Source organism: Etheostoma spectabile, chromosome 16 (genome assembly GCF_008692095.1).
Source record: "Etheostoma spectabile isolate EspeVRDwgs_2016 chromosome 16, UIUC_Espe_1.0, whole genome shotgun sequence".
Lineage (NCBI taxonomy): Eukaryota > Metazoa > Chordata > Actinopteri > Perciformes > Percidae > Etheostoma > Etheostoma spectabile.
This window is the reverse complement of record NC_045748.1, coordinates 8962042-8981729: the sequence shown is the minus strand read 5'-3', so window position 1 is coordinate 8981729 and position 19688 is coordinate 8962042. Positions and strand designations below refer to the sequence as shown.

Here is a 19688-nt window from a genome sequence, read left to right as displayed (position 1 = left end):
CAGCTATAAACATCTGGAAATGTGTGTGAGAGATGTGAGCAACTCTTTCTGCTGTTAGCGGACATATAGACTGAGAACCACAAAGTCCTCTGGAACATATTGCTGTTTCTTTACTGAGCCGAACATGCCAGCTTGTTAGCCTAAGGCATGCATCATGGCTGTAAGAAATATCTATACCTGATCTATTTTTTACTTAAATAAACACACGGCAAGATGTAGAAAGAAACAGAGGAACCTCTGCCAGGTCTCACATATGTCAGACAAAGAATGTTTTTAGAAAATCAAGTAAATGTAAACTTAAATTCTACTCTGAGACAGTACTATGTAGTGTAAAAGCTTCCTTATGTTTTCAGTTTGAAAGAAATATATTTCTGAGTTACTTTAAAAAAAGCTCAGCCCATGTGGCCTGCTCATTGTTTGGCATGGATGTTTTTTAGTTTGAATGGCTCAAAGAGTCGGGAAGACTGCAAAAGGGACAATTTGGAATACTAATGATTCGGATGACTTTCTTCAAACCAGGTGAGAGTCATGTAGCTGGTAATATACAGATAATACAGAGTATAGCCCATATCGATATCTGCAATAAACTAATAGCCTGGGCAATGGCTCTCATTTACGAAATGTGCGTACGACCTAAAACAGGCGTAGGACGGGCGTACACCAATTCTTACACAAAGCTCGGCATTTATCAATTTGAATGAGAGCGTAAGCTGCGAAAAAAATCTCAAGTCTGGTCTGACCTTGTGTACGCAAGTTTTTGAGTTAGTGTGGAATTGCGGTGCAGCATGTAACAGGGGAAGAAGAAGTCATCAGTTGATTAATTATCCACAATGGCCGATCTGGCTCTTTTAGAAAACTTCTACAGTGGACACACGTAGCCTACACACTTGAGCCACAGTGGAGGTTGGGGGGTTCTGCATAACATCGAGCAGGAAAACAGGGTGCCATAAATGTAGTGATGGAGCCAGATGACCCAGAAAGCAGAGCACAGCCCCGACTGGGGCTACACAAAGGAGAGAGGATATTACTCCTCGCTGTCAAAAGGTATATTGTTATTTTTGGCAATGTTTTTATTTATTCTTCAGGTATTCGTTTGTCTTTTAAAGTGTCGTTAATGGCAAGTTTCATTCTGCCATTGACCGACATATTTTGGCCAGTTTTTTCAGCCCCTCGGCTTTGACTCACGAAAAAACCATGAGTAAAATAAAAAATACACTACATAAACTCTGCTACCGTGTGTATATTTAAATATATGTACCTACATAGGCCTAAGAGATTGCAATACAAGCCTATATATTACTATTAAGAGTATAGCATACACATGTCAAGGATGTATAAATTAAATAAACTTCAGCTGGAGTCCGATTTAATGCGGCAACACTGTCAGGGATCTCTTTGTATTCTGCAATCTTCCTACATTCTAATACCAGTTGTTAGGCTGCCAAATAGGACACACGTTACTGCAAATTAAACTGAGATGTCAGGGTTTCAATCTCCACTTCTGCAAAGTGCTGCTTTTTAGCTGGATTACGTCTGGCCATGTCGTAAATAGTAGAGGCGAGACCTCAAAACCGAGTATATTGGGATGTGATATTTAAATTACGATCGTTTGCAGCCGCTGCATTTATCAATGTACGACCATTCTTACACTTTGATTGGTGTGATACGAGTTTTTCATGAATCCCACATGAAGTCTGTTGTAAGAGGATTTCTGCGCTCATATCTGCGCTGGTTTCTACGTTAGGTTGATACATGAGGTTCAGTGTGCTGTGGTCTTGATCGGGAGTCATATAAGAGTTTTACATGACAAAATAAATTTGAGTATGTACATTACGTGTATTCTAGGCAGTATGGTAAAAAAGTTAAATGGGCATGAATAAGTTCTAGGCTGGTCCAGTGGATGTCCACATAACAAGAAGAAGCTTGGTGAGTGATTCATTACCTTACCTAGTACTAAAATACAAATTGAGTGGTACAACCTGGGAGTGAGGACCTTGTACAACAGTTGCATGACAGGATAGGATAGAAGGAAAAAAAACAACTCTGTCAACTTCTTTAGGCCTCTGTAATTAATTTAAATGAAACAATCTGATCAAATTTTGTTTCAAAAGTTCACAGCTTACTGACGTAATGCAACATGCGAAGAGGGTTCACAAATTTATTTATATATTTTTATAGGGTTTCATGCTAATGAGTTGGGAACCAATGGTTTTAAGGATAGTAATCCTCATTCAGCAGCACATTAAGTGATAAGAGCTAGCAAGATCACTTTTGTTTCCACTCTGTCATTTTTAATGAGTAAAAGGGGTATGAAAGTAAAGTACTGTGTCACATGTTGTATTAACTTGATACTAACCTCCATATCGCCCAGTCCTAGTGTACAGTATCTATGGCTACATAGCAACCACCCTAGCGAGTTAGACATATGATTCTTTCTCTGAAAATTCAACACTGGTCTATTTTGTTTCTCACAAGTTTACTGTTTTAAAGCTAATTGGTGTTGTTGGTGTGCCATTAGGAATCAAGCTTGTAACAAGGACATGTTTGTTTTTGTGTATTTGCTTTGATTGACAGGCCACTCAAATGATCACACTTTGGTGTAATGGCTGCTGCTCGATGTTAGCTTTGCCCAGTCTACCTCGTTTCCCAAATTTAGTATTCTGGCCTTAAACTGACAATATGGCAGCAAGTTGTCAACACAACTCAAATAAAGTGTGGACAAACGTTTTTACACCTGTGCTCTCACGTTCGTCCACACAGACAGACACGGAATCTATTACCATGAGAAGACATTTTTCTGTCTTTTAGATTCTGGAGAAGAAACAGTTCAGTAGGAACATAGACTGAGCAGAGCAGACACAGGCCTGTTAAAGTCTTCAGCAGATTTTAGAGGAACCCACAACATAGTTTTGTTCTCTGTGGTGTGTGGAAGCAGCAGCCTTGTAATATAAAACACAGAGCTATGCTGACAAAGTTTACAGTTTCTTGACATTCTTCTGCTCCAGTTGGACATTACTTTGGATTTTTTTCTCCTCTTTGTTTCACTCACAATATAAATGACTTGTGGAGATGTCTTTTCATACAGTTTAATGCTGAGTTTCTTATCTGTTGTACTAATGGCATCTTAGTGGAGATGATGTTTTGGCCTTCCAGGCTGTACAACTCCCTCCACAAGCCCAGCCAATCAAATGTTTGGGTTTGATTTAGGTCATAGATGGTTAGGTTAAATGTCATGCTTGGGGTTACAATCTGTCAACCATGGTAAAAAATGTGGGATTATGTTGCATGAAATACTGTCTCAGTTGCCCAACTCAAGGCAATAAACTCTGAGTCAGCCCATTAATTTAGAACTGTACTGAAAATATGTAATTTTGGTGATTTTTCCAAAATCTACTTGTCTCGAGAAACTATATCAACATTGGCTCTTCTGTTTCTCTGCTGGGAAATTCATTTAGGAGACATCCACTCCTTTTTCACATGGATCTGAGATTTCTCTCACCACACAGACACTAACTATACTTCATGTCCAGGCCCACGTCCTGATGTCATGAGATAAGTTATATAGGCGTGTGTGTGTGTGTGTGGTGTGTGGTGTGTGTGTGTGTGTGTGTGTGTGTGTGTTGTGTGTGGTGTGTGTGTGTGTGTGTGTGTGTGTGTGTGGGTGTGTGTGTTGTGTGTGTGTTGTGTGTGTTGTGTGTGGTTGTGTGACCTCCATAGTATGATTTTAGTCGTATATCTAATGTTACAATGTATGTTTGTTCCAAAGGACGGACTGACCCCTTTGCTGTTGTCAGCCAAACACGCTCATGCTGAGGTGTGCAGCACTTTGCTGGACTGGGGTGCTGAAATCAACACTTCTGACAACAGCGGCAGGTTAGGGTACACACAGTCAAGTCCACACACAGAAAATCCAGATATGATGTGTAATAGTAGTGATGACTGATTCCAGACACTTGTGTTTTTGGATGATGGATAGATGTTGCATTGGTGATCAATATTTATTCTACTCTGTGTTGCAGGACAGCCTTGATGCTGGCCAGCGAGTCTAACGCCGTTTCTGTTGTTGAAGTTTTGGTTCAGCGAGGAGCTGATCTGTCAGCTGTAGATTCACAAGGCCATGATGTTGTACACTACATCAAGCTATTGGGCAACTCGGAGCTCAGAACTGCTCTCACTGCTGCACTGAACAGACAACAGGTCTCAGGTAAGAGTTATGCAAACTCTCTTGCTCTCTCTCTCTCTCTCACACTCACACACCTCTGTGCAGAGATTTGTACTGCTCTGGTTTTGACACAAAGTCAACACTGCCATCTGGAGGAATTCTCCCATACATGCTCAGAGAAAGCTTCTCTAAATGAATGCGATGTCACCTCTAGAGACATTTAAAATATCTTAAGAGTAAGCACTGTTATCACTTATTTGATTTTTTGGTGTACATTTTTGATGTTTTTTTCCCTTTTTTCATTTGACAGATACAAAGTCTCCTAGAAGTCCTCAGGTAACAACTCCAGTCTGTGTTTTTCAATAGAGACAGAGCCCATTTAAGCCCCACCCCCACCGGAGGAGAAAACAACTCTCCGTTCTCTATTGACTTGTATTGCGTTAAGGTGCCTTCTTATCAATGCCGTCTGCTAGTAAACAATAGAAAAATGCCTGACAGCTGCTGTGTGGTGATATGCCCCAAAAAAATTTGAAGAACCCATAACTTAAGTTTTTTTTATGTTGCTGAACTGAAAAACTGAGCTTTTATTTAGACAAAAGTGGATACAAGCGTGAGGAATCAGCAGAAATGATGGGAAGACTTTGGGATCCTGACATTAACTTAACGTTATACCCAATGTTATATGTGCAGAAAGCATTTTGTTACCAAATCAAAATGTAATTTTTAACTATACATCTGTAAGTTAAGCTAAAGCATTTTGTACACAGTATAGAACAAGTGTTACAGTGAAATGTGGATAAATCAGAAAGCTATAGTATTATGTTTGCAAGTGCGTTAGCTTGCTAATACATAGATAATATTATCTATATAGCTGGTAGACATAGGTTGATAAAATAATCAGGTACTTTCGTTAGCGTTTCAGCCATTAGTTGCATAATGGCGCAGATTGTTTTCCCCTCCGGTGGCGCAAGGCGCTCTGTGTCTATACTTTACTTTGGAGGTCCTAACAAACAGGCTATTAAAGTTACTAAAACACCTAAACTTACAACAACTAATCAACTATTAATAGTGAAAGTCTAAATTAGTTGTTAGTACCACATAGTGAGGAAGAGCTTAAGCCAAATTATGTCTCCAACTACAACTCATGGGTTGTAGTTTAGTATCAGCGTTTCTTATGTGTTGATATTAAATTTCATTAGCTTGTAAAAAAATAAATAGTTTAGAAGCTATTTTTGGAAAACAAAACCTAAGTCTTAGTGTAGCATTCATTGATTGACCCTACTCCTACTAACCAGCACTGAATCACTCCTTTCTTTTTCTCTTTCCTTGCCTTTTTTCTCCTCTCTCTTTTGCTGGCTCCTCAGCATGATCAAGTAGCTAAACTAAGTGATGAACGGATCACAACTCCCAAAAAACGAAAAGCACCTCCACCTCCTATTAGCCCACTGCAGGTAAATGCACGTGTATCTGTGTATCTGTCTGCTTGTATCAGTATGCCACTCTTTATATTAATGCATGTCTGCAGTATATTCATAAAATGAGTAGTCAGACCTGTAAGTGTCTGTTTACATAATATCAGTTATATTATTGTTCTCTCCGTCAGTCAGTCTTGCATTAGTTTATGGTTGCCTAAGTATAACAAAGTATTTCACTCATGTAGTGTATTCATTTAATTTATGTACTAATCTGCCTTTTGTTTTCCAGGGGTTAGGATCTAAAAATGTACTTAATACAAATATCTAGGGCACTTGATTGTTGTAGCAGGACATTAGCATTTTGTCCCAAGGGTTTCTGTACAAACAGACTATAAAGATACTGTACTCATTTGTTTTTAAAACTGCACACAAACAAATCTAAACTTTTTTCCAACCAAGTCATGATAATGTTTTATAAGGAGAACAATCAACCAATCAACTTCACCCTTCTATAGAGCTCTGGACCCTCTTCTCCTTCAGTCCTGACCTCTGCTGGGACCCCAGGATCCAACAAAAGTGACACTCCCAAAAGATTCAACTACAAGGTAATATAAAGCATATGCTGTAAAACAACAATGTGCTTTCTTCAGGGCTTAGTCTTATTTATTGAAATAAAAAGTTCAATAAATGTACAAATATTTTATCATAATTATGTAAGGGATAATGTAGCAAGGCGGTCATTATTGTAAATTATTGCTTTTGGGGACAGGTTGATGTCGGGATACTAATTTCCTATATTGACTGACTCACTCCTAATTATCCCTCTTATTACACGGCTTATTACATGGCTACTCATACAGAGGTTACCAGCTGATAACGCCTGCATCTCGGTTGGGACGGTTAACTTTACTGCTGATGAGCATAGCTCTCCAGAAGAAGCCCGGTCGCCCCAGTGAATGACCTAAACATAGAGCTAACTAATGCTCTGTTTGCACTGTTGCCATAAGCTCTGTTAGCAATCCCCGTTTTCCTTTCGCTCACTTTGTGATTTGCTGGCCTTTGGTATTAGCTCCGTATGAGCACAAATATTTATTAAAAAAAATATTTTAATGATTCACAAAATAGTCCACCAGAGTCTATCATTACAACTACATCCGTGTCTGAAATAACAGACCATAGTAACAAGGCCATGTAATCAATAAAAATATTCAATAAGCCCCGAACCTGCAGCAAATGCTTTTGACCCTGTATCAGTGGTAATAGGAAGAAGACCCAAAGGATCTTTAGAAAAAATACAGCATATTATGCAGCAACTTCAACTTATATATTAAAAGGTGTACATTAATAAGTAGGTTCTCAATAAAATCTCAATAAACAGATAATTAATGTGACATCAAATACGCAACATTAAAATTCCACTCCACATTTTGTACATCACTAACTCATGATTTATGAGTAGCATTTCATGTGATAATAAGCTAAATTCTTGCCTTCAACCTTCATACCCTTTTCCCTCTGTTTTCCTCCTTCTCACACCTTCTTTTTCCTTCTCCTTGTCAATCATTTGCTCTTCTCCCCTCCCACTTCTCTGTCCCGCCACACCTCCTTCTCATTTAAAAGGAGGATGAGCTGTTTAGAGGAACGACATTAAGTGAGGAGGTCGAGAAGCTCCATGAGGAAAGAAACATGTTGCTGGAGACAATCGAAGACCTGAAGCAGTCGGTGGAGCAGACGGCGACTGGTCCCGGACTGGATACAAAGGTGATTAATGACTAAGCAACACTATAGCGACTGGATTTATATTACAGATGAGCAGATTTGAAAACAGATGTGGTAACTTGAGCAGTCTAAGTAAATGACGTCAGACTTTTAGTTTGAAAAGTAGGGCACTAATACACAGTGTAGGGGACAGCACATGCATTGAGTATAATTACTGGTATATAAACATATGGTAAGTGAATCTTCTACCAAATCTAATTAAAATGTCTTCCTATTTTGATAAAGAGAATTCAAAAACATTTGCGCTATATATATATATATATATATATATATATATATATATATATATATATATATATATATATATATATGGATATTTTGGCATGGTGGCTATTTTGATTTCATTTTTAGTGATTTAGTGATTTTTTTTTTCTTTGTATCACACGTTTCCTAATAGTTTTTCTGGTTGTTAAAATCTTAAATTATCACTGCTTTTGTAAGTGTAATAATATACTCTGACAAAAGACAGGTGTGCATTGCTGAACCTTTTCACCTTGGGCATTCTTAAAGGAGGTCTAACCAAAGCTTTAGACGTGTCATAACTCGTTGTGTTTTTCAGTAGGTAGCTTGTGGTCCTTAACGTTGCTTTTCTGTCTCTGTGTGCCCCTGCATGTAAATGTATGTTTGTGTGTGTTTGTGTTGACAGGTCGAGCACAGTTTAACAGCATCTGCAGCTCTGGTTTCTGCTCTTCAAGCCAAGATTAATGCACTGACTTTGGAGAATCAGCAACTTGTAAGCAAACTCAAGGTATGCAAGCCGTTCATTCACAGTCCTAAGGTTAACCATAAACCAATGAATGAACATACTCAAGGCTAGGGCAGCACACTGTACATAAGCAACTGCTTCACAGTCTTCATGTGAGACACAAATAATCTAAACTATGGCAAACAAATAATATATAACAAGGCAATGCACAAATATAACAATATTAATTAAAACAAATTAAAATAGTCCATTAAAGTAATATTTTAAGGACAATACAAGCACAATAGGTACATATTTCCAAATCTGTCTTAAATAAAACAATACTCACATGTCCATATGTACATTAAAAGACTTACTGGTCACTGTTATCATCCCTAATGTCCATGCTGGCTTTGATAAGATCTTCCTCCAATGGTATTCCAAAATTGGAGTGATGGGGGAAAAATCCACAGTCCTCGCCCAATGCAAAAGAAAACATAAAAGTTTAAAAGATGACCAAAGATAATAGAAGTATGAGTTATGTGGTCAAATCAACAGGTTATTTTCCAAAGTTACTGGGATTTAAGTACAAAATTCACTCTTTATTTTCTTGATTAACTGCCTATAAAATATCTAAAAAAAGTCAAAAAGTAAAATTCCCCACAACCCAAAGCAATCTACAGTATTTATATAGCTTGTTTTACTCAACTGAAAGTATAAAACCCAAAGATATTACTTTACTACTATAAAAAAAATAGTATAGTAGTATTATAAAAAATGAGAAATAGTTGGAGACTGATTTACTGTCAATCAGTTAACTATGACTTAATATAAACTATTAATTCATTTAAAAAAATATAAAAAAGTGTGTTTCGCAAATTGAATTTATCATCAATATACTCAAAAACTCACATTAACAAATGGACGTAAATAAGTGATAAGTGATTATACAGCAGCTCAAATTAATAAATCCTAACCCATCATAAAAGTACTGGAAACAATATTTATTTCAAATTGTCCTCCCTTTCCTATTATGATTTTATATGCAGTAAATTCAATAAAAAAATGAATGCTTTCCTTGGTCTTGGTCCCCTTTATCTAATGACAGACTTTAGTCACAAGGTTTTAGCTTATTTGATTTGATAGTGAGACTTTTATGTTTCAATCCCTCACCTCAGAAACATCCGTCCCTTCAAGGAAGTGAGGACCTAAAGGACACCAGTCGCCCAAACAGCATGGCCTCCAATTCCTCCTTCCACTCTACCCAGGATGAGTTTGATTCACTGCCCCAAGTGGAAAGGGAAGACGGTTCAGGCGGCGTTTCTGTCAGACCGGAGGAAGAAGAGGGTGAAGGGGGGAGAAAAGAGGAGATCAGACTGTTGCGACAGGCGCTAGAGAACGTTCAAGTGAAACTGCTGGAAACCAGGAAGGAAAACCGATCGCTTCAGGCCCAGCTGAAACCTGAGCGAGGCAGAGAAAGAGAGGAGGTCAAAAGCATGGGTCAGAAAGGAAGACAGGAAGAGTTGATAGAGAGTCTTGCGGAGCTTCAAGCAAAGCTGACAGACACTCAGGAGAGATACCACCAAGCTGTTGAGGAGGTGGAGGAGCTGAGGGTACAGATGGGAAGAAGAGGTGAGCTGATGGAGAAACAGGAGGTCCAGGAACGCACATCATCCACACTTGAACATGAAGTGAACCAGCTGAGGGCCCTGCTTATCCAATCAGGATCTGAGCAGGAAAAAGCAGCTGAAAGAATCAGACAGCTGGAGGGGGCGCTGAGTAAGGTGGAGGCAGAAAGACAGTGCGTAAAGGAGAAGGAACAGAAGACTGCAAAGATTGAGGAGCTGTACAACGAGGCACAAGAGGAGATTAGGATGCTCCAGGTGAAAATGGGCTTTTTTTTCTCTCTGAACTTCTCTGTGACTGGAAGGGCAATTTAACAATTTTATACATCAAACCTGTTTACATATTTTAGGAAAGTACTACTGCATCTAAGGGAGCTGCACAAACTCATAAATTGACTCAAGGGATGTTACTGGCCTGGCTTTTAAAGGGAATGGGAGATTACTCTGATTGGTTCATTGCATGTTACGCCCAAAACACACCTATGATTAATTAGGACACTAAGTACAACCCTTTTGAACCATGCGCCTGGCGCACGGACCCTTTTTTACGCCATTAAACTAGCAAAAGTGGATTTGTACACGCCCTAAACAGTTTGCGCCAGGCGCTTCACGCCATGCACTTAGATGGTTCATGTAGGGCCCTACAAGTTCAAAAAATGATCCTATCTGCATGTGTGGAGTTAGAAAGAAGTAAGCTTAACCAGATCCAATCTCTGCTTAAAGCTAGTGGCTCAAGGCTACGTTAGCCACTACTAGCACAACACACCTAAATCTCTGATGGTCGATGGCCGAGTTGCATTATGGGTAATGTACATTAAATTGATAGGGAACTCTTTGAAGATATAGAAGAGCATAGAGGAAACAGCTTCAATACTGATTAATCCATTTTCACTATCTTTCAATTATTCTTTTTATTCTACTTACTGTGCAGGGCTTACTTCTTGAAGTCAGTGACATGTTTAATACTTTTTCTCTTTAATTTCTCCCTTCTTGTTGTTTAGGAGGCTCTGAGGGGCACAGTGCCAGTTGAATCTGCCGCCAAAGACTTTGAAGAAATGAAAGCTGAGCTAAACGAGGTAACTGCCGGACTGCAGCGCCGCTTGCTGGAACTCTCACACTCCTACAGTGAAACCAAGAGTCAGCTAGGTGCTGCACAGAAACAGCTGGCTGAGAACAGTGCAGCCTCATCTCCCTCCTCAGAACAGCAGCAGGTCCAGGTGCTGAGCAGCAAGGTGGACGAGCTGCAGACGTTGCTAGCTGAGACAGAAAAGAAGCACTCGGCTGCTCAAGAAGAGATTTTACTGCTGAGGCAGGAGGCAGATGCTCAAGCACAAGGCTCTGTGACCCTCGCCGACCACACGCAGGTGATGTCATCTCTGGGAAATGCCATCAAAGAGTTGGAAAGCCAGTCAGAGGACCTGAAAGGGCAGCTACACCAGAAAATCTGTGAGGTGGAGGCCCTTCAGAATAGGTGAGGAAGAAAACTGTGATGTCACATGGGGTTCATGGATGCATCTTTTTTCTTTTACTAGAGATTACAGCAATTAGAATAACACTGGAGGATTGTAAATAAGTCCCCTTGTTTATGTACAATCATGAATTACCTGTACTTTGAGTATTTCCAATTGATGCTACTTTATACTTCTACTTAACTTTGTTTGAGACAAATATTTTACTTTTTACTCCATAACTTGTTTACAATCCTACAAGGTGATTTATATGAACATGGGCTCTCCTATTGTAGTGATATTGTAGGCTGATAAAGTTGACCCTGTATCAGAACTAGATAGTCACTAGGGAAACTACTTTGGCAGCTTTAATACTTTTCTTGTCTGCTAGAAAATAATAAACTCCAACACTAGTTGTCACCACATGGTCTTTGTGTCTATTTCACAAAAAGGCTGACAGCAGAGAAAGATGTCATCCCAGATGGTTCAGTCTCCCGCGTGGAGCATGAGACCACACGAGAGCAACTTGAGGGTGAGGTGAACCGCCTGACGCAGCTCCTCCAGGGAGCCCTCAGGAAGCAGGACGAGATGGCTCTGGAGGCGGCTGATGCATGGCAGAAGGTGAGAAGAAAGAGGAGCCTCAGATGCCCACAGAGGAGGACTGTTAATTATCTCTCCTGATATAATTTTGAACCATGCATTTCTCACAACATACCTATCAACACTCGTATCCATCTTCAGGCACGGGAGAATCGTGCTGAGTGGGAGGCCCTGCAGGAGCTGGTGATGTCGAGGGAGAAGGAGAACCAGACGCTGACCTCAAGGCTAGCTGAGTCCCAGGATGCTGTGTGTCAGCTCAAACAGCTGGTGGAGAACCACGTCGCCTCAGAGAGAGAGAAGAACAAGAGGGTCAGTAATAACCTGGTAGCCACTGTATAAGTACCATCACTATTGCAGTACTTTAAACCTTAGCAGTGTCTGTCCAACTCTGTACTGCTAGAAACATGATTTAGAAATTAGTCTTGATATATTTTTTCAGCTACAATTCAAACTAAACTTGAGACAGTCTAATCAGGGCTCTGTTTTTTCCTGTTATTATACTGTTTTATTAGACAGAAATAATAGGCTTATTTGAGAAGAGCCAGGCCTGGGCAGAATCGAATCGCCGGTGATCGCCGCCCATTGCATGCCGGTTAGATTTGTGTCCCACTTGATCCTGACTGGCTATGACGTCATGCACACGTGTGCAACAATAATCTCACGAGATCAAGGCAGCGCAGTTGCTTTTCACTGACTGCAAGACCCAGGCAGACCCAGAGCATGCTGAGAAACGCCGGATTCTCAGCTGATTGGTTCAGAATTGACTCAAAGTGATCATGTTTCATATAAACTTAATTGTTTTTTGAATCAAAGAGATTTTAACTGCTTTTTATCTGATTTAAAGGCTTTTTCTGCACAAAACACGTGGCTGATAGTGACGTTTAGAAGTTTAAGAGACTAAATCTGTTCAAATTATGGATCACATACAGCAACAGAATTTTGACAGCTACTCTGCAATAAAAGAAACAATTGGAACTCTGTACAAGCTGATATGTGTCTAACATTTTATTAAATCAGAATCGAACTACAGTGTTTGTCACTTCCTGTTCAGCCTGAAGGCTGCTGGAAATGGCTGGAAGCTGTCCGATTTGAGAGCATATTATTGTCACCGCCCCCGGCTGCAGCCGCCTGCTCTCGTCCTTTTTACAGACGAGGCGCAGTTCATTTCGAACAAGCCAAATCTCTTTAAAGTTCATTGTTTCATTAACTGTATGTTTTATGTTTTTTCCTCTCAGATAGATGACCTGTCACGCGAGGTGGGGAAGCTGAAAGATGCCCTAAACAGCCTATCACAGCTCTCCTATAGCTCTGGTTCGCCCTCTAAGAGACAGCAGCAAAGCCAGCAGCTGGAGACAATGCAGCAACAAATCAAACAACTACAATACCAGCTAGCTGTAAGATTTGGTCAACATATTTTTAAGATAGAACAAATGAGCGTATTGTACTTAGAATGTAGAAGTATTTACCTCATATCTTCTTTGTAGGAGTCGAAGAAGCAGCACCATGAGATAGTTTCAGTCTACAGGATGCACCTCCTCTATGCTGTCCAGGTATATTGATCCATTCATTTGTTTTCAACTCAAATTGTAAAAGAGTTCACCCGAATGATGAAGAAATATATGGTTCTCACTTTCCAGTTGTGGTATCTAGCCATGCAGAGTACTGTGTATTTATTTTAGTTAGTATACTAAAGCGGTGCCGTGTGCCTTCAGGGTCAGATGGACGAGGATGTCCAGAAAGCCTTGAAGCAGATCCTGATGATGTGCAAGATGCCAAGCCAAGCCAAGGAGGCCTGCTAAGACCGACTGGGCCTGGTTTCCCAAAAACATGTTGTAAACGAAAATGGGAAGTGAACTGCTGCTGACCCCCACACGTCCTTCCGTCTGAATTCACACGTTGCTTGTGCTATGTGCCAACACATAGTGCCTCTGGATAAACCTTGAGTATTTGTTAATGAGGAACAGGTTTACAATCAAGTGCATTGCCTTTGCTAATGTCCTTTTGACCGACCTTGATCTAAAGATCATCAATCTTCTTATGAAAGATGTTTTTGGGAAACCCCAGCCCAGCATACAGATACTGTACATCAGCCAACAAATGAATGAATCAACCAAGTGGTTCCAGCCAAACGTATAATCTCAATGTGCATGTTAACACTAAACTGTCAATGTGCAGTAACCTTAAATCACATGCAGTTGAACAAGCTTCAAAATGCAAACATATGTGTTCTCTGACATAAATATACATGTACACACTAATCAGGCCACTGAAAACGTGAGTTTGATGTGGTTGGTCTCTGTTACAATGTGCGCTTAGAGAAATAGACTTTGTTGGCACTGCTGTTACAAGTATCTTTTTTATGATACAGTGCTAGTATTATTTTACATGTTGTCAACCTTTTCCTGATACAAACTAAATTATTTGTGCCCTCTTAACAATGCATGTGACTTTGCTCAACCACATGCCCAAAAATCACATAGAAATGTTTTTGTGGTCGCACTTCAATGAAGAAAAAGCTTGATACTGTTTGTATTGCTATTTTTCTGTTAGCACAAACATTTATAAAAAAAAAATGTATTTTACTGAATTGTATTACCATGCCATGTTTTCTAAAATACTGTACTTTATTGAAGAGGTTTGATAGCTGTATTTTTGATGGCCTTGTTTTGTGTCGGTGTTTTGTGTGAATGAAAATCCTTTTTCCTTGAGCATAACGCATTATTTGGTCTAGTGACATCTGAATTAGTTCATTTTCCTCATTTAACATAGAAGGGGTTGAAAAGGATGTTTACCGTAGTACAAAAAACAAACATTTCAGTTATAACAAATGCCCAACAGTATGGGCTCAATATTTTGTCCTTTTGACTCAGAGGAGAGTTAGGAGGTACGATTTGTAGTTCTTACATTTCCTCTTGTCTTACACTTTAGGTCTTTTGTTCAGCAATTTCTAACTTGAAAAGCAAAATGTGTTGTTTGAAAGCAAACCGTTGAGTCTGCTGTTATCTGCCTGTAATCACAGTATTATTCAGGCTCTACAGAACTTTCAACTGAAAATTACCATCAACATCAGTAATTCTCAGTTGTAGATGCCAATTTCACCAGGCTTCTTTGTACTTATTTATTTACCAGATTCAGTACAATATTTTTCTTCTGTCTTTCTATTTGTGATGCTCCCATCTCTTTCAGTGTTTCTTTGTAGGTACGGATATACACTGTACAGAATACATTTCAAATGCATTTTCACATCACAATCCTTTGCCTTAGTACTGTACTTAGAGCCATACACCCTTGGATTTTACCCTTCTTCTAAACAGTGTTTGAGATTTTTTGAGAACACACCCAAAACTAACGCTTTTAAACTTTTGTCTCATTGACTGACTGATGTCCCCTCCCTTTGTCAAACACTCAGGAACTTTTTTAACTGAACTGATTTACACCTGACTAAGATTTGTTAGAACCTGAGTAGTCTGGCCTCACAGATGTACATTGCTAGGATAAAGCCTGAAGTCCCGTCCCTCCCCTCTCGCTATCTCCACTATTGGGGCTCAGCACCGCCCAGGATGGTTGTGATTGGTGCAAAGAAATAACAAGATAGAGTGTTATTCCCCCTATCCCAAAATAGATGGACAGCGTATCTAGACCATACTCCAGCTCTGATACAGGGCTGTGGCGCAAGGTCTAGTCTTTTAGGGCTGCTTGATTATGGAAAAAAAATCATAATCACGATTATTATGGTCAGTATTGAAATCACAGTTATTTAACACTTCAGATCAATTGCACAGCCCTTACGCTTTTGCTTTATTTCACAGGTTGTAGAATATCAATCAACCTCTCCCTCTTTTTCTCTCTAGGCCTTGACTGAAATGTTTTGTTACAAGAAAAGGAAGAAACAACTCTTCTGTTGGTTGTTTCTTCACTGTTTTGTAGTGACATGAAAAAAACGCTTCTTTGCCAGCTGCTTTGTTGCCCACATTAATACATTTTCAAGATACTGTACAATCATGTGTCTGTTTTATTTTGCATGTCATATTTTAAAACGTGGTCACGTTAGTTAATTTGAAACCTTAATATCATGAAATGGAAAGTGATTGAAACAAAGTTTTTGTGTCATGCATACAGCTCCAGTACACCAAGCATGCATACAAGCCATCACAGATTAATATGAACTGGATTCAGAATGTCACATATACAGTTTAAAACAGCACAACAACACTGCCTTTTTTTGCAAGCTTTTGAGACAAAGTTGGTCAATTTCAAGCATCAAAACTAAGTAACCACGTACATATTTCAAGGTTTTGACACTAAATTATAAATGCATGTCCTGCACAAAAAATGCGACATTTCACACACATTTCAAATCACACAGCTCACACAATCTATTTTCCTCCTGAATATTTATCTGCCACACTCAATGACCACACGAACAATACTAGTTCTCAACTGAACAGCTATAAAGACCTTTAGCATCTAGATAAACAAGCAAGACACAACAAATGATTTGAGGCTTTACATCAGAAGGAGATTGTTATAGGCCCATTACATGTTTGGTTTCATTACCTTTCCAAGCACAGACAGAAGGTGTTCCTCTGTTAGCCTAATAAGGGCCACACTGTTTCTTTGTTTATTATAGTCAATTCGGGTTTGTCTATTCTAAACATACTTGTGGCAAGTGTTTTGGTGATACATGACCACTAGATGGCAGCCTTGGGCCAAAATTGGATGTGTTATCACTCGGGGGCTGCCCCACTGACACTTTACAGATGGTTGACAAAAATATAGGTACAAAAGCTAAATGACATAATAATTTAGAGTATGGAAATGATGCAAATAGTGCTTTCACAATCACAAGCTATCAACCTAGTTGAACTCCTTTAAGATATTTGTGTTCCACCACCATCATCAAAACACCAAATGTGGGAACATCTTTTATTCAAATTGTATTTTAACCTTCCAGCAGAGTTAAAGATACGTTATGCAAAGTAAGCAATTTAAGTGATTCTGCTAGCTTGGTGGTATTCCAACACCTAGTCACTTTATGTTGTTGTTTTCCCTTAATTAGTTCTAATATAAATACTTATATACATATTTAATGTTCAGTTTCTGTCCTTCTCTAAGTGCAAGCATTTGCTCTACCCACTTTAAGATTCAGAGTAAGAAAAAAACGTTTTAAGTTTAAATAATAGAAAATAAAAAAATCAGACGCATTGTTTATCTTCCTGTTGGGTTAGGCACATCATCATCCATGTCAACACTCTGTCCTCCCTCAATGTCCACTCAGCTTTGGCTCTCAGAAGTCCTGCCAGCCCGACTCTGGGTAATTCATCTGCCGTTCTGTTTTCTCTAACCGGTGGCACAACTCCTTCGTTTCCTGACCTGGCCCTGTGTTCTGCCTGCTGGGCAAAAACACACAAACGCATATGCACGCAAGAAACTACTCACATTCAAACAAACACACACACACACACACACACACCTCTGCCCTTACACAACAACTTCCTGTCAATCTTGCTTTCCCTCAGGCCTCAGGGGTAAGTGGAGAGAGATCTAGTGCTGTGATCCTAATCCAGCGAGGACCCATAGTTGTCTGTGAGTGACAGGATAAACCCTGCTTGGCTAAATTGAAATATTCAATTTGACTTTACTTAATGTGAATGATTAAACATGGGTCCGCTTTATAGTCATTTCTGTTGTTTATTAACTAAGGTTAAATTTACCTTTTTTTGTGTTTTCCTTCAATGTCTAATGTATTTCAATGGCTTCAAAGTTAGATTTTAAAAATCACACAATGTCACAAATGTTCTTAACATCTTCTAATAAAAACAGAAACAAAACAATTAGCCAATGAACTGGTTTTTGATGGAGAGAAAATCAATCATCTAAAACTTGATAATTTATTATTTAAAATATTTTCAAGCGAAATTGAAAAGAAATCTCTCTGATAGTAAATTAAATTAAGGTTTGGACTGTTGGTTGGACAAACAAGAAATTTGACTAAGTTACCTTTGGCTTTGGGAAAATGTCAGACCACTTTAACTGATTTACTGAGAAAACTGCTGCAATATTGTCTTGATTAGAATATTCTAAACCAGATTTGATAAAAGCTATTATTACATCCAACTGAGAAGTATAAATATGTTGCACATGATTTGACATTACTAATCGAGCACAATGATTCTTATATCTGCACACTTGCTGATCTGGACTAGAATTTAAAATAGAGCCTTCGTAATGATGACTCCCCCTTGAAACAGTGCAGTTCAAGGGGGTCCATAGATTAAGCCCATAGAACGCCAAAAGACAGCAAAGGATGAGGGGACCCAGAACAGAGCACTGAGGAACCTCAGAGCACAGATAAGGTGTTTAACGACTGACACATTTTCCCAAAAAAGGAAACAGAAAGACATCTTATAATATATCAATACAAAAAACGTGAAAAACTGAATTGATTTAGAATGATTCTATGTAGGGAATAAAGAGTTCAGAAATGAAGAGAATAGAATTGTAGACAATGTTAAGAAGTCATAACAGAAGGTCAAAGCCCAGGAGAGGAAGACTGCGGCTGAAGGAGCCCATTCTTTAAGGAAATGAGAAGAGCTTGTGGCCAAGAGAATAAACATGGAGAAGCAAGAGTAGCAGATCAGGGAGAGAGGGACAAGTGTATATGTTGAATCACTGGAAGGATGACTAATCTGCCACAACTCCTCCGAAGTGGTGCACAAACCTGTATAAGCTGCCAGAAGCATGAGGAGCAGGAAGAGGAAGTTGCTGATGAAGAGGAGACTTTTCTAGTTAGTTTACTGACAACCATGACTCACTACAGATTAAGCACGCAGCAATAAAGTAGTGCAGTTTCAGCTGCCAAATTGCTACTTTTAGAACATCTTTTAAAATTTTCTATCCATGTCTTTGCTAACTATTTGTTTATACTGTTTATTTTCTACCAATCAAGGTTTGTGGGATTAGTAAATATTGTTGAATGGCTTTCCACTAATGTGCGTCATAGGCCGAATGCTTGGTCGCAGTGTGCCGGCCTGCGTTATCTGCTCAAGTGTTGGTACTTGTATCTGCCAGTATGTGTTGTTTCCGCTGTTGCTTTAAATAAGTAGTTCCTAATAATTTGGCTGCTATTAAAAGACATCTTGACTCGGTAATCCTTTAAGTAAGTATGACATAGTTATTTATGTACATCATTGTGTCTGTTACAAGTTGTGAGACAATGCTGACGTATAACCAGCTGTTGCAGCCTACATGCAAAGCCTTCAAAGCTGAGAGGTTCCTCTGCCTGGTGACAACCTTTGACATTTCTGCTCTGAGAAAGATCAAACTGTGGTTAGTTGTACCTACAATAAAAATATCAAATGTCATATCAAAAAAGACTAAACCTAACCCTTTTGGAGTTTTATGTATTTTTAGTCTGGTGCTGAATATCTGAAAAATTGGACAAGACTGCACAGAGGCCTGACCTCAACCCCATCAGACGACTTAGGGGGTGAATTCAAATATTGACTGCGAGCCAGGCATGGGCGATGCTAGGGTGGGGCTGTAGCCACATCAAGGAATTACCAGATGTTTAACACAAAAACAATCATTGTCAATTTCCTTAATCTGGCTGCAGTTTCCCCAATTCACTAGTTGATCCAGTCCAATAGAGTTGAGTCCAATAGAGTGAGTTCATGTTGCTTATTAGTCAAGATGTAAAGTAAACTGTTTTTATTTATTTTTTTAAAGTTGACTATTGTCTATCTCTGCATTATTCTACTCTATTCTATCTACCAGTCCTATCAACAGGGTGGATATTATTATCATCATTTTACATTTTTGTAGTAGGTATTTGAGATTTCAAAATACACCTACACTGGCCTCATTTATTCGTGTGTCTACGCCAAATAGCCCCAGAAAGACAGAATCTCTGGCGCCACCTACCGAGCCAGGCCTCACTGTGTAACATCAGTGTCACAATCTTGTGGGAAAGCC

At 39.2% G+C, this 19688-nt stretch overlaps 1 protein-coding gene across 4 annotated transcripts in view; it reads left to right on the top strand.

The window, feature by feature from the left end:
* The window catches only part of rai14 (retinoic acid induced 14), a 42702-nt gene extending 28182 nt beyond the window's left edge, over positions 1-14520 (top strand). For 3 of the 4 annotated variants that reach the window (XM_032538925.1, XM_032538926.1, XM_032538923.1), the window contains 14 exons: positions 3767-3873; positions 4020-4204; positions 4473-4498; positions 5527-5613; positions 6093-6182; positions 7198-7338; positions 8003-8104; positions 9220-9924; positions 10668-11137; positions 11567-11735; positions 11856-12023; positions 12950-13108; positions 13199-13264; positions 13427-14520. In XM_032538925.1, coding sequence (XP_032394816.1) covers positions 3767-3873; positions 4020-4204; positions 4473-4498; positions 5527-5613; positions 6093-6182; positions 7198-7338; positions 8003-8104; positions 9220-9924; positions 10668-11137; positions 11567-11735; positions 11856-12023; positions 12950-13108; positions 13199-13264; positions 13427-13513 — 2562 coding nt within the window. In that variant the 3' untranslated portion in view covers positions 13514-14520. The remainder of the gene's footprint in view (positions 1-3766; positions 3874-4019; positions 4205-4472; positions 4499-5526; positions 5614-6092; positions 6183-7197; positions 7339-8002; positions 8105-9219; positions 9925-10667; positions 11138-11566; positions 11736-11855; positions 12024-12949; positions 13109-13198; positions 13265-13426) is intronic. The other variant, XM_032538924.1, reaches the window with a different exon arrangement.
* The last annotated feature ends 5168 nt before the right edge of the window (positions 14521-19688 follow it).